This window comes from Bos indicus x Bos taurus, chromosome 2 (genome assembly GCF_003369695.1).
Source record: "Bos indicus x Bos taurus breed Angus x Brahman F1 hybrid chromosome 2, Bos_hybrid_MaternalHap_v2.0, whole genome shotgun sequence".
Lineage (NCBI taxonomy): Eukaryota > Metazoa > Chordata > Mammalia > Artiodactyla > Bovidae > Bos > Bos indicus x Bos taurus.
Genome location: NC_040077.1, coordinates 38,451,524 through 38,467,127, shown reverse-complemented (window position 1 = coordinate 38,467,127; position 15,604 = coordinate 38,451,524). Strand labels below are relative to the sequence as shown.

At 40.2% G+C, this 15,604-nt stretch overlaps 1 protein-coding gene across 1 annotated transcript in view; it reads right to left on the bottom strand.

The window, feature by feature from the left end:
• Window positions 1–6,046: 6,046 nt before the first annotated feature.
• Window positions 6,047–15,604, bottom strand: part of ACVR1 (activin A receptor type 1) — a 131,266-nt gene continuing 121,708 nt past the window's right edge. The window contains exons 10-11 of the mRNA XM_027560249.1: window positions 7,996–8,126; window positions 6,047–7,270 (exon numbers count right to left, since the gene is read on the bottom strand). Coding sequence (XP_027416050.1) covers window positions 7,136–7,270; window positions 7,996–8,126 — 266 coding nt within the window. The 3' untranslated portion in view covers window positions 6,047–7,135. The remainder of the gene's footprint in view (window positions 7,271–7,995; window positions 8,127–15,604) is intronic.

Below are 15,604 nucleotides of genomic sequence, written 5' to 3'. Positions count from 1 at the left end.
GGCACTTAGCCATCTTTATGGTCCAACTCTTGCATCTGTACATGACTACTGGAAAAACCATAGCTTTGACTATATGGACATTTGTCAGCAAAGTGATGTGTCTTTGCTTTTCTAATATGCTGTCTAGATTTATCATGGGTTCTGTTCCAGGAAGCAAGTATCTTAATTTCATGGCTACAGTCACTGTCTCCAATGATTTTGGAGCCCAAGAAGATAAAACCTGTCACTGCTTCTGTTTTTCTCCTTCTATTTGCCATGAAGTGATGGGAGCAGATGCCATGATCTTAGTTTTCTTGAGTTTTAAGCCAGCTTGTTCACTTTCCTCTTTCACCCTCATCAAGAGGTTCTTTAATTCATCTTCACTTTCTTCCATTAAAGTGGTATCATCTGAGGTTGTTGCTGTTTCTCCCAGAAATCTTGATTTCTGCTTACAATTCCTCCAGCTTGGCATTTCACATGTACCCTGCATATAAATTAAATAAGCAATGTGACAGTATATAGGTTTGTCATACTCCTTTCCCAATTTTGAGCCAGTCTGTTGTTCCATGTCCAGTTCTAACTGTTGCTTCTTGATCTGCATACAGGTTTCTCAGGAGACAAGTAAGGTGATCTGGTATTCCCATCTCTTTAAGAACTTTCCACAGTTTGCTGTGATCCACATAATCAAAGGCTTTAGCAGAGTCAATGAAGCAGATGTTTGAAGCACATGTTTTTCTGGAATTGCCTTACTTTCTCCATGAACCAACGAATATTGGCAATTTGATCTCTGGTTCCTCTGCCTTTTCTAAATCCAGCTGTACATCTGGAAATTCTCAGTTCATGTACTGCTGAAGCCTAGCTTCAAGGATTTTTAGCATAACCTTGCTAACATGTGAAATGAATGTAGTTGTACAGTAGTTTGAACATTCTTTGGCATTGCCCTTCTTTGGGATTGGAATGAAAACTGACCTTTTCCAGTCCTGTGGCCATTGCTGAGTTTTCCAGATTTGCTGACACACTGAGTATAGCACTTTGGCATCATCTTTTAGGATTTTAAATAACTCTGCTGGAATTCCTTTACCTCCACTAACTTTGTTCATAATAATGCTTCCTGAGGCCCACTTGACTTCATTTATCTTGATTCATGGACCTAAGATTCCAGGTTTCTATGCAATATTATTCTTTAGAGCATCAGACTTTACTTTTACCACCAGACATATTCACAGCTGAGTGCTATTTCCACTTTGGTGTAGCTGCTTCATTCTTTCTGGAGCTATTAATGTTAGTAATTCCCTCCACTGTAGCATATTGGACACCTTCTGACAGAGAGGGGCTCATCTTCTGATGGCATATCTTTGTTCTTTTCCATACTGTTCATGGGATTCTCTCGACAAGGAGGAGTGATCTGCCATTTCCTCCTCCAGTGGACCATGTTTTGTCTGAACTCTTCACTATGACCTGTCCATCTTGGGTGGATCAGCATGGCGTGGCTCATAGTTTCACTGAGTTATACAGTTCCCTTTGCCATGGCAAGGCTGTGATTCATGAAGAGGCTTTTTAATGTATAGTTGGATTCACTTTGCTAGTATTTTGGTGAAGATTTTTGTGTCTGTACTCATCAGTGATATTGACCTGTAATTTTCTTTTCTCTGTGGTATCTTCATCTGGTTTTAATATCAGGGTGACGCTGGCCTAATAGAATGAGTCTGGAAGTATTCCTTCCTCTGCAAAATTTTGGAATAGTTTCAGAAGGATAGATGTTAACTTTTCTCTAAATGTTTGGTAGAATTGTCTGTGAAGCCATCTGGTCCTGGAATTTTGTTGGGAATTTTTTAATCACACAGTAAGTTTCAGTACTTGTATTTCGTCTGTTCATATTTTCTATTTTTTTCTTGATTCAGTCTTCAAAGACTACCTTTCTAGTTAAAAACTTGTCCATTTCGTCTACATTGTTCATTTTACTGGCCTACAGTAGTTCATAGTAGTCTCTTATGCTTCTCTACAAACGAAGATTCGAGTTGCAGACTTTCAAAATTGCAAATGTGTGTTAAGAGGAGGAATCCAGAGAGGTCTTCAGCAACTCAGCGAGCCTTAGCAAGAACCTCAGGCTAGATCTGTAAGGATGACTTCATTGAATTCGTGCAACACAGGATTTATATGAACTGTCCTCTTCCAACCCTTTACTTTTAACCTTTGTGTGTCTTTAGGGCTGATGAGTCTCCTTAGGCAGCATAGAGCTGGCTTTTTTTTTTTTTAATCCATTCAAGCTACTGTCTGCCTTTAACCTGGTGATTTCAGTCCATTTACATTTAGTGATTATGCAAGAATTTATCATTTGCCTTCTGGTGGTTTACCATCTCCCCTGGTTTTTTTTTCCCTCCTCTGCATACCTTAGCAAATTGATGGTTTTCCCTGGAATTTGCTCAGTCTCCTTTCCCCCCCCCACCCCCCCCATGTTTTATGACTCAATAATAGACTTTTGCTTCTTGGTTAACCAGAAGCTAAGATCTTATAGATGAAACAGCCCTTTTTATTCTGATAGGAACTTATCTTTGTTCACCTATAAAAGTTCCCCTCTTTAATCTTCCTCTTATAGTTTTGACATCACAATTAACCTTTTTATGCCATAAATTTATTAGCAAGCTATAGTAGTTATTCTTGAGTTTTTTTTTTCATTTAAACTTTATACTATCATTAAGTGTTTAACAAACCATTCTAATGTAAAGTTAAAAGTTTTCTAATTTTCACCTTTATCAGAGTATTATGAACTTCCATGTTTTCCTATCACCGGCATGGTTTCATTTCAGCTTAAACTCTTCTAGAATTTCTTGCAAGGCAAGTCTATTGGTGAACTCCTTCAGGCCTCATTTAGGAAAGTCTTTATTTCTCCTCATATCTGAAGGATAGGTTTGCTGTTAAATTTTGGTTGGCAGTTTTTATCCTTCAACACTTTGAATATGCCCTTCTTCTCTCTTCCGGCATATAGAGTTTATGCAGGTAGAAACCCACTGATAGCTTACTCGGGGATTACTTTGTAGGTTACTTGAATTTCTCCCTAGTTGCTTCTTCATCATTGATCTTTTCTTGGAGTGTTGCTTTACAGTGTTGTATTAATTTCTGCTGTATAATGAAGTAAATCAGCTGTATGTATACCTATATCCCCTCCCTCATGGGCCTCCCGCCCACCCACTCATCTAGATCATCACAGAGCAGCAAACCAGGCTTCCAGTGCTTTGTAGCATGTTTCCCACTAGCCATTTTACACATGGTAGTTTGCGTGTGTCAGCCTCCATCTCCCAGTTCATCTCCTACCCCACTACCCCCAACCATGTCCACATGTCTGTTGATTTTTGACAGTTTTATTAGACTGGGTCTTGGAGACAGTCTGTCTGCATTGGGATAATAGGTTGTTCTATTATGTTCATGGACCTGTATGTCCAATTCCTTCCTCAGGGTTGGGAAGTTCTCTGATTATTTCTTTAAATAAACTCTGCCCCCTTCTCTCTCCTGGTACAGTTACCTAGTATTTGCTTTTCTGATAACTGAGTTTCTTCACTTTTTATAAACCTTAGTTCTGTCTTTTAAATGAATCATTTCTAAACTCCTACCATTCAAGTCACTTATTTCTTCTTTCATCAGATCTGTTATTTTTGCTCACTAATGCATTCCTTATTTCATTCATTGACTTCTGCTCTGGAATTTATTTGGTTCTTTTTAAAATTTCAGTCTCTTTGATAAAGAATCTGTGATCATTAAATTTATTCCTAAGTTCACTGAATTTCCTTTCTGAGTGTTCTTATAGCTCGTTGAATTTCTTCATAATAGATATTTTGCATTTTTTATCAGTTAGATCACAATATTCATGCCTTTGAGTTCAGTTACTGGAGAATTAACATTCTTTCTGTGATACCATATTTCCTTGATTTTTCATAGTGTTTGAGGTTATGTACCTCTGCTTTTGCTTTTGAAATAGCAGACACTTTTCTTAGTGAAGGATTTGTTTTCTTTGGCTGTCACAAATCAACAGGCTGGCATCTAAAAACCTTCTTTTGTGTTCCAGAAGATGACACTGTAGCTCATGTTTCTGGTTTTTCCTTACCAGGGTTAGTTTTCAAGGCTGCATGCAGGAGCACAGAAAGAGCCAGGAGCTGTGGGCTTAGTTGCCTAGTGCTTTGGGGATGCCCAGGACCTGACAGGGAGATCCACGAGTGGGATACTCCCAGAGATCTATGAGTAGACTGCTAGCTGAAACCCCAAAGCAGATGGCAGGAAACACATTATTTTGGTGTTCTTTGGCATTCTTGTTTGCTTCCTTCCATTTTCCTCTCCTTCCTCCCAGTCACAGAAATCCCCGCTCAGAAATCTAAGAGCTGCTGGACACAAATAGCAGCCAGGCAGTCTGTCCCTCACATTTGGGCTTTCCATCTCTACTGACAAAGAGGTAGCCACCGATGCCAACACAAGTGTAGAGCACTGCAGTGTCATCCATGCAAATTAGGTGCCTCAATGGAGTCCCCTCTCTCCTTTGCATTTAGACTCACCTCTGTCCAGCTCTAATAGTGTCCTGGAACCTCCCATCAGGTTGGCTGAATCTCTACAAATTCTCTCTCTCCCATGAGTGTCCAACACTCAGTTCTATACTCTTCAGGTTTTCCTTTTCCTGATCACAGCAAGTAGGGGTGAGGCAGGCTTACTGTCTCCCTGGGACCCACAGCCCTTCTGAAGTTCTATTTTGGGGTGCAGAGATACACAGTAATCCCTGCTGTCCTGGTATAATGTGCAGAGGCACTTTTGTTCAGTTATGGATGTGACACCAAAGAAAGAAAAGAACGCATGCTGCTGTGATCCTGACATTCCTCTAGAAGCTGGTGTTCTACGTCTTGATCTAGGTGCTGTTTCCATGGGTGCAGTCAGTGTATAAATTTATAAAAATGCATCAAGCTGTACAATTTTATATATGTATATAGTACTTCAAATGTTAAATACAATTCCACTCCACTTTTGGTGAGTATACAGCCAAAATAATTGAAAGGGGGAGGACTCAAAGAGATATTTATACACCCAAGTTCATGGCAGCTTTACTCACAATAGCCAAAAGGGGGAGGCCACTGAAGTGTCCCTCAAAAGATGAATGGATAAACATTGTATATATAGACAGTGGGATATTAGCAACTATAAAACAGAAGGAAATTCTAATGTATGCTGTAACAAAGATGAACCTTGACATTATGCTAAGTGAAATAAGCCAGGCTCACACAAGGACAAATACTGTGTGATGCCATTTCTATGAGGTACTTAGAGCAGCCAAACTAAAGAAAGAATAGAATGATGGGTGCCAAGGATTGAAGAGAGTGAGAAATGGAGAGCTATCATCTAACAGTTTCAGTTCTGCAGGATGGAGAGAGTTCTGTGGCTGGATGGTGGCGACAGCAGCAAAACAATGTAAATAGACTGAATACCACTGAACTGTATATGTAAAAATGGTTATGATGGTAAAATCTGTTATGTGTTTTACCACAATTTTTTAAGTTAAATGTGACCTTAATATATACTCGCCACATAAATGTATACTAATGAAGTTATTAACTTACCTCTGGTGAACATTCCAGAATTTTAACACCTCTACTCTGAGTTACTCTAAACCCTACATTTTAAACCCCATTAAACACAAGTTAAAAAAGCCAACAACCAACTCTCCCCAAGCAGCAAATGTAGGTAAGATGCCAAAGACTGCTTTCCCTCACACAGGATCTTTACACGAAACAAAATGCTTCGACCTTCTTCTTTCCACTTACATTCACAAGTCTCTTTCTAAGGAGGCAGGTCAGTCAGTTTCCCCAGCTTTGTAGTGGGGTAACAAACCTAAGAAAAAAATAAAATTGCAGCCCCTCCACCCTACAAAGTTTAAATTTTCTGGTACCAAATTTAAGATGGAGGGCATCCTCCTTAGAACCTTAAAGTTCATTAGTAGACTTTAAATGCAAATTTGACTTACAAATTAGTTTTGTGCTTCTGTTTCCATAAGAAAATGCCTTATAATATGTAGATTTTTTTATGTTGAACAAAATTCACTTTGACTTGAAAACATTTTATTTAATTTATACAAATAACTACTAAATACAAAAAGTAGATTAAAACAAAATAGTTATTTTTTTCTGGCAGAGTTTAAATGCACATAATGGATAATTCCGAAGAAAATGCATTTTCCCCACAGCGTTCAGGACTAAAATTCTACTGAAATCTTTGCTTCTAAATCAGTAATATATTCGGTGGTGTCACGTGGGTAATGGCTAAATACGTTCTGCATATGAACTGAAAAAAAGTTACAGTCTACACACATATAAATGTGAAGCACTTAAAATGTGAATTTAACAGATAATAAAAGAAAATGTCCATTTCAGAGTATAGTGTTAAAAACATTTTGGTAATAAAATCATAAGACCACATAAAAATAAGCTTTAACATATGCATGCAGCAGTTTTGTAAAAACTGCTACCTGCACAAGTAATAAATAATTTGCAAAGTTGTGTATAAACAATTCCTAATGTTCAGCATCATTGTAAACATCAGCACATGTGTAAAATGCAGCAAAGTCTGACATTACATTTTGTTTTGCCAAATTGAATTCCTATTATCCAAAGACAGACCAGTGGAGTACACAGCCAACATTTTGGCAAGTTGGGTCTTTAAAATTAAGAGTAACAGTGCAAGTAAGGAATGCAAAGAATTCCTAGTGCAATAAAGAAGAGAAGCACAGGCAATATTGCTGATTAAAAATTCACCACCTCCTTGAGTTTCCCGTGGGGAGTGTCTAGGAGACCTGTGAAGATATGCAAAGCCACTGTCTTAATGCCCAGATCTCTTTTAGGATTTCTCTGTGTTCCTCCAGTTCCCTACCTTTGCAACATTGTCTGTCCAACGTTAAGTCTCTGCAGTGTGAACAGTTTGTGAAATGCCCAGGTCACAGTCATTGAGCGAGGTTAGGGTGGTTTTGGTGTCTTCCCCAGCACACAGCCGAGTAAGATGTCTGCCTTGTCAAAGCAGCCATTCGGGGAGGGAGACAGATGGATTCTGTTCTGATATCCAGTCAGGCCAGCAATAGGTCCCAGCTGGACAACAATAATGTCAGATCTTCCTTCTTGACACCATGAAAATGTCAACAGTCAGTTTTCAATTTGTCTAGGGAATTATCAATTTTGGTCAAAGTCTTTTTGATACGCAGGGCTGTGAGTCTGGCAGATGGATTTTGATACCAGCATTCTTTCATCAGCTTGGCCAGGGAGGTTAATGTCTGAGGAGAGAAAGAACCAACACCACAGTGAATAAGAAACTGGGCAGATGTTATGCCAACCATTTTGCAGGGCTCTGCAGGTCTTGTGATATTATTACCATCTTCCTTACACAATAATCAAAGCCTTGGCCACTGGTAAAGAAGCCACTCTTGAGTGTCTTAATGCTACCATCTGACTTTATCAAGTCAATTACATACACCAGTCTGGACCCCTTGATGGTTTTATGGGTATTAAAAGCCATAGTACTAAGAGTTAATACTGAAATATGCAAATAGGGTCATTTCTCAATGTCTTACGATTTGTTATTACTACTCAACAACAGCAATTAAGGATTGGCAGCATTAAACAGCCTATGTTTGGAATTTCAGATATGCAGAGACAGAAAAGAATTTAAAAGCATTAATTCAAGTCTCTTGGTTTACAGGTGAAACTGCAGCCCTAGGGCTAGTGGCATAGTAATGACTCTCCCAATTCCTGGAGCTCGTCAAGGGTAGAAAATCTTGTGAATATTGTCATTTGTTATCAGGATTTATCGATGTAGCTCTTTCAAGAATGAGACCACTTTGTGAACCTGTTCTACTAGGTCTAAAGCCCTTTTACATAAAATAGGGAGAGAAAGCAACAGAACAGATCACTCTACCAGCTGAAACTCTGGTATGTATAGAATTGTATACAAGTGTAAGGACAGTATAGCTCTGAAATGAAGCAAGCATAGTACTCTTACCGGGTCTGAGAACCATCTGTTGGGTATGTTAGGCCTCTGTTGATCCACACAGACTACCTTCCTCATATCTTCAAAACTTGGGTCATTGGGAACCACATCATAGAATGGTGGCTTGTAATCCTCCACAATACCTTCATACATGGACAAGAATTGTGTTGGTTAGCAAAAGAATAGAGGTTTCCAGGGTATTATTGATGGGCATCACAGGATACAATGCAGAAAAAAAAGAAAAAGTACTGATCACCTTTCTCAAACTTCAAGATGATCCTAAAAGCTACAGGTAGGTCTTAAAAAAATACGTGGAAAACAAAGCAAAGGAAGGAAGCCCTGCAGAGGACTTAAGGGCAAAAACTGTTTAGAAGAAAATGTGACTGCTACTCAAAGAGAATCTCTTTGATTAAATAGGGTCAAGATACCTAAAGAAGGTACATGACTCTAGTAACTTCAAACCATAACTGAAATGAAATGCAGTTCATGAACTAGAGCTAGAGGTAAATAATCCAAAACCATCAGCAAAATACCCCTTTCTGTTATTAGGGAAAAAGTCACTGCTGTGAAATAATCCATCCCCTTCGGAGGATGCAAATATGTAATATGAAATGCAATTTCCTCATTTATCCAGTATGTTCTAAGTACCCTCTGTCATTCACAGCTGTCTGTCTGATGGTTCTATTATTTCCTCTTAGAACAAAATAAAATGTGGAGGACAGTCATTGGAAAGGAGAAGAATGGCTAAAAAGAATGAACTCTTCCTCACTCCCAGGCAATTATGAAAGTGGCTAATTTCTGCTCCGGCATGGTTTTCAATGCCTTGGAAATCTTTTTCCTTAGCAAAATTACATCAGTTCCTTACTCTTTGCAAAGAAAAGTAGTTCCACAAACAGAAAAATTTAAAGAAATGATTTGGAATGAGAAAATGGATTCTTTTCTTTATAGAAATAAACCCCAGGAAATCCATTACTTTTTTTCCATCATCAAAGGCCTCAACAATGCGGCTAGTGGATTCCCTGGTTTACTGCCTCTCCCTCCATGTAACTTCTCTTCCTAAATACCTACGAGATCGGTTATTGGCACAGACGGGAAGATAACTGTTTTGCAATCTCCTTTTCATTTGTCAAAGAAATTAACAGTGAGAAGCTGTTCTAAAAGATCCCATATAAATACAAACCATTTATGGAAAACATTAGTCATGATAAGGAACATCTGTTAAATACTACAGTTTTGTTGAACTTCATAGATTTATTTTAAAAATGGAATGTAGTCTAAATTAGATTTAAAAATTATAATTGATATTTTTAAATCTAACTTACCCACATTGCTTGACTGTGTTTGTAATGTGTACTAGTCAGTGGATTAACACCTTTCCTGGCAAATCATAAACAGTTCAGATTGGGCATAAATCCCTGCTTTCAAAAGACGACTTAAGATACTTCATCTCAGAGGCCTTATCTACTACTGCTCTAGTCAGGTCCCTAGGAAGCATTCAAAAAATATTTTAATTCTTTTCAATACACATATTACTAGAAGACATCACATAAAATAGAGCTGAACACAGACCTGCAAGATAATTTATACCTTTATAAGCACCACATGAATTTATAAGAAACAGTAGGATTGTGCCTACTTTAGCATTCTTTAAAAATCTAGCATGATAGCCATTTGGGAGTAATTTGCCTAGCCAGCTTGGGAAGGGTTATACAACTATGAAGTTGAATTTTTATGTAAATGCAAAAGTACAGTTAACGATTTTTAAAACAGAATTTGGGAATACTCAACAGTAAATTTCACTATACAAAGATTAAGTTTTCTTTTGGGTTTATAGTTCTCCATATTTTAATTTTAACTGCCATTTTTAACAAAAGGAATCAAGTTTAAAGAGACTTTAATTCATTATGTCTGGGAGTTAGTCACATCTCTTGTCAACCATTGGACAAATGGTTGACTCTCTCCCTCTAATGTTGATCATGCTTCTGCAGAATAAAATAAGTCTGGGATTAAACTCCACCATCATCTGGAACTCCCTCTGGTCAAGGAAAGCAATTATTTCAAAGTATATTACATACCAACCATGTGTGGAACATCATACTAAACATTGAGGATGATAAAAGTATAAGACATGCTCTCAGTTTTCAAGGAACTCTAGTGGAAGATGAGGACAAGCCCCTCTCTTTTTTTGCTTAGATAATGGAAATCTTGTTTAAAAAAAAAAAAAATTGTGTTTTACCCCTTTATATATCTTGAAAGGCAAGGATAGATGTTCTAAGTTTTACTTGCTAGTTTCCAAATTGGCTTAAAAACCACTTTAATCCCTTAAACTGTGTGATCCAGAGGCTGTCCTTTGCACTTCCAGCACGCCAGGCCTCCCTGTCCATCATCAACTCCCAGAGTTCACTCAAACTCATGTCCACCGAGTCGGTGATGCCATCCAGCCATCTCATCCTCTGTCGTCCCCTTCTCCTCCTGCCCCCAATCCCTCCCAGCATGAGAGTCTTCTCCAGTGAGTCAACTCTTCACATCAGGTGGCCAAAGTACTGGAGTTTCAGCCTCAGCATCAGTCCTTCCAATGAACACCCAGGACTGATCTCCTTTAGGGTGGACTGGTTGGACTGACTAAGGATATACAAATAAAGATGTGATGTTGGTGATGAAAATAATAGAATATGGAAAAAAATATAAACTAGGAGTAGGGAGAAGAGGTGGGGGATGCGGTGCTCAGGGTGTTTTAGAGAATTAAACCACGCCACCTGTGTGGTTTAAGCACCAGACATAAAGCTGGTGCCACGGAAGCATAAGAAACTTTCTGGGAGCCAGGACTTGAGGGAACCGAGAGATGAGTTGTCGAGAAAGACTACGGGACAAGAACACACCAAGGAGAGGGGGCACTCTAGGCAGGGGGAGCATAAGAGGGGATATGGGACAAAGACAAGGGGTTTACAATGATCCTTCCATGTTGGAGAGGGGCAGGGACGTTCTCTTGGCTGATATGGGTGCACATGTGGTGGGCAGGGTGAGAGGTCAAGGTTAGGCTGTGAAGTGACTCATGTTGTCGAGGCAGGAAGTTACTTACAACTATTCCTCTTCTGCCAGAAAACAAGTGGATTTCCAGTCCTTTTACAGTAGCACCCAATAAGCAACTGCCAAATCGTGAGCCAGCGAAGAGAACAGCAGCACTCAGCAAAAGGGACTAAAAATACAAAGCGCTTCAAGTGCCAAAGGAGTGGTACAGCAACAAAGGATCCAGGAGCACAGCAGGAGAGGAGCTCTCCAGGAGTGGTCAAGGGGGACAGAGCCTGCCAGGCCTTGCTTCTTCACGTTGGGGGGTGAAACGTCAAGAGCCATGGGAAGAGTCAGAGAAATTATCCGTAACCTCTTCCCCTACAACTTTGGACATGTGTATCTGATTTATACAATTAGTTTTATTCCTGGACATATATCTAAGTGACATTTTTCTCTGGAGCAGATATACCTTTACCAACAATATCCCTGGCATTAATTCACTGCATGGTTCTAAGTAAAAGCCTTAATTGCCAGGCCTTAGTTCTAACACCTGTGCAGGACACATCACGATCTCAAGAATGCCCTGGACAGGGCTTCAAACCACATGAAACACCAGAGGGGTCTTTCTGAAAATGCAAGCATCCAGAAACAAGGCCTGCCTTGTGATCCTCCATACCCGAACCATTTGGCTTTCAAAGTTTGGGGGATTTTTTTCAATTGCAGATAAGGGTTTGTAGAGTGAGCTATAATTTGAACAATCTGAAGGTGAGGCAAAGATACAGCATGGAGCTGCTGCATAGCACAGGGAGCTCAGGTCGGCGTTCTGTGATGACTAGAGAGGTGGGTGGGGAGTGGGACAGAGGGCATATATGTATGCACATGGCTGATTCACTTCATGGTATACCAGAAACTAACACTGCGCTGTATAATATTGGATTATACTCCAATATCCAGTAATTAATTAAAAGAAAAAAATAATACATCCATGCGATGTTAGAGTCAGGCAGATCACAGCCTTCTTTTCCTTCAGAAGAAGAAACTGAGGCCCACTCAGGGAAAATGTACTTGTCTAAGCACACTGCTAATTAATGACAAACCAGAATCCATTTCCCTGTTAGTATTCTAGATCTCTTCCCAACAAGCCCCGGATGGGACAGTGCGTACATCTCATCACAACAGTGGGCTCACTCTCTCCACTGCCCCACAACTTGCGTGGACACGTCCAAGTGACAGGTGAGGGAAGCAGAATCCTCAGCACCGACATACAGACAGAGTGCTACCATTAACAGTTAATGCCTACAGGGATTATAAAACCCTTCAGAAACTAGGACATTACAACTAAAGCCATTTTACATTGAATCAGAGTGCTTTATGGTTAGCTTCTGAAAAATCTCTAAGTTAATATGGTGCTTCCTTCAGGGATGACCTGTGAGAAAACAGTTCACAGACAAAACTTTTTCATCTTAATTAAATAACTGTATATGTATTTTTAACATTATCTTCCATTTAATGTCATGGGATACTGGCTTTCCCACTTCTGGTAGTGACATTCATCTCCTTTTAAAAAGAAATGTTTGAAAAATTTCCAACGATTAAGAAAATAATGGTACAAATGGCACTCGGATAGGAAAAAGATCATTAAGGCATTACATGTATGAAAGAATCTTGGGAAGCAGTGTTTTCAGAGACGCATTTTTTCATGGTAGGAACAAGATTCAAAAACATGTATCTATTGAGACTTGCCTGGTGAGCCGGTGGCCAAGACGCTGTGCTCCCAATGCAAGGGGCTGGGGTTCAATCCCTGGTCAGAAACTAGATCTCACATGCCACAGCTAAGATGCAGCACAGCCAAATAAATATATTTTTAAAAATAAATGAAAAATGTTACTTGTCTTAAAAAAAAAAAAAAATCTACTTGTGTTACTTTGCTTAACGCTCCTCATAGGAGGGTTTCAGACCCCCTGTTTTCACGCCATGGCCCACATAAAAAACGACTGACAGACAAATGGATGGCACTCTCACAGCCATGAGAGTGATGACAGCCATGGGGTTCCAGTCCCAGTTCCCCTCGACCCTGCCTCACTGCCAGAGATTTCAGAGAGTCACACCTGTAAACCAACAGGGCGCACTTGCTGGGAAGCCCTTTTTCTCCCCAAGGGAGGTGCACCTTTCTGAAACAGGAACACAGTTGGAAGGACAGCTCTGTTCTCTGCTGAGCAAAGTACACATGTGGCAGCGATGACCTCATCCCGCCACCCCCACTCCAGTTCATGGGCCTGTGGAACCACGTACATCAAAGTCAAGACTAAATGCATCCTCTGAAATCCGTTAAAAAGTCATGTCCACTACTGGGATTCCCAGCAAAGAAATAGCACCACAGCAAATGATTCAGAGACTGCTGCCCCGCCGAGCCCTACTAAAAATACTGATTGACGCTACAGTTGTCAGAGGAGACGTCAAAGGGCCTACGAGAGATGTGCAGCTATGTTCTGAGTTAAGCTATGACCAGACACCTTACATCTCACATACCTCAACCTAGAGGGAGATGCTCCACTAGAGATCCAAGCATTTGCTGGCTGTGGAGCCCTTACAAGAAGAAGAATGCATCATTCACTTTATGCCGGGGCTGTTAGAAGGTTGACATCACAGAGGCTTGCCTTGGTGGAGGGCTGCTCTGAAAGGTGTGTCAAGGAGAGAGACCAGTAAACAGCAAACATCACCCAGTAAAGTTCTGCTGGCCTCTCGTTATTCTGTCGTGAGGTCAATTAACTGCCCTCCTCTGGTCTAGACCTTTAACTCAAGGCCATAAAATTCCAGGAATCATGAAAAAAATCCTTCCTTCCTACTCCACCTCCATATTCCTGCCCCAAACCCACACTTAAAGCCTCAGACAAACCTGAAAGAAATCACTTGAATACTTAAAAATTTCTCTAATATGTTTCTCCCCTTTGTTCAAACCTTAATAGACACTGAAGTAGTGAATAAATTCATGAAACACACTGGGAAGTTGCTGAAGAAACGCGAGCCGTGGTTTCTGTACACAAGCCCATTGTGCTTAGGAACGACATGCACACATGGCTCCTTGGCAAGTCCAAGGACTCACAGAAGAGGTTTTCCAAAGCATGTGTGCCAAACATAAGCTTCTTCTAACAAGCATTTCCTAGTCCACACCCCATTAAGAGACGTAGCTTGGCCAGCAGGGTTTTTTCAATACAAATGCTTTTTGACACACTGGATTCCATCACTAAATAAAGCCAGTCACAGGGCAACAAAAATGTGTCTGCAGAACCCTCCTGTGGGCAGGGAAGAGGAGACACGTGAGGGGTATAACAGAGGCTCATGCTGCTTGGATGATGCTACAGTCAAAGGTGTGCCAAAGGAGGGACAATGAAGATCATTTCAGTTTTTAAAGCCAAAAGCAGATGACCACAGTATTAGAGCAACACAGCTCTGCTGTTTCTACACACAGGGTTCTAAACACTGAAAGCTGAGGCTTCAGAGAAGGGACTTCTGATCCCAAGAAGGAACGGCTGCAGGATGCTTGGCTGGGGCTACTAGAGGTATTTTGATCAGACCCAAAGCTAAGCGGCACAAGTGAAGAGCTGTGAGGCACCCACATACCTATGGTGTCCACATGTCAAGTTCTGTCTCCATGCCACACTGAATCCAGGTGACCAGAAAGTAGTGTGTCTGCAGAACTGGATATTAAAGGAAGGAAGAATGCTGCCGGAGAAGTAGCCAAACTCCAGAAAGAAAGGCCACGCCCTAGCTACAAGACTGAAAGGAGAAAGGGACCCTGCTTTGGCTTGGAAGAGAGCAAGTTTCGCGTATCAGAACACAAACCAAGAAATCCTGCGTACACAGGCTCTATCAGCATCCTAGGGACAGTCTTTATTTCCTGGCCTGATTGAGACTGATAGAATATGTTCCATTTTTACCTGAGATCTCCAGAGTACAGTCGCTGACTACAGCACAGCATCACCTGGGGCCCTGTTAGAAAACAAAATCCTGGGTCCAGCCCCAGACCTATTAATCGGAGACTTGGTGGGGGCGGTTCAGTAGTCTGTGTTTCTAGGTGATCCTACTGCACACTTTGCAGCTTAAGCACTAGTGATCCAAGCAAAACCCTGCCTTAGATCCACATAGAAAGTTCACCCGGAAAAGGTGAGAAAATGGTTTTCCTTCTGACCAATTCCAAATTCAGTATCAAACTAAACACAAACAGTAAATTCCAAAAGACACTACTGAGATAATTTCAGATGCGAAAATGGACTGAACTTTCATTTCCTGTACAGACACAGCATGAAGTTTATTATTAGTAGCAAAGAAATGTAAAGTTCCCATGAAAATATAAAATGCGACATATTTTTATACTCATGGTTCACTTGAGGATCACATTGCTCCAGGAGAACTATCTGGTCATCAATTTTTACAATGGACTCAGGAACTCAAAGGACACATAATTATAATGACCTTCCTAAGATAAGATATTCATATATTTAAATGAGGTACATTTAATATGCAATAATTTCAAAAATATATATCCTTTTAATGTCAGTTCTTAAAGCTAGTAAGAAAGTGAAATAGGTACATCACACCCTGGGGTGAGTGG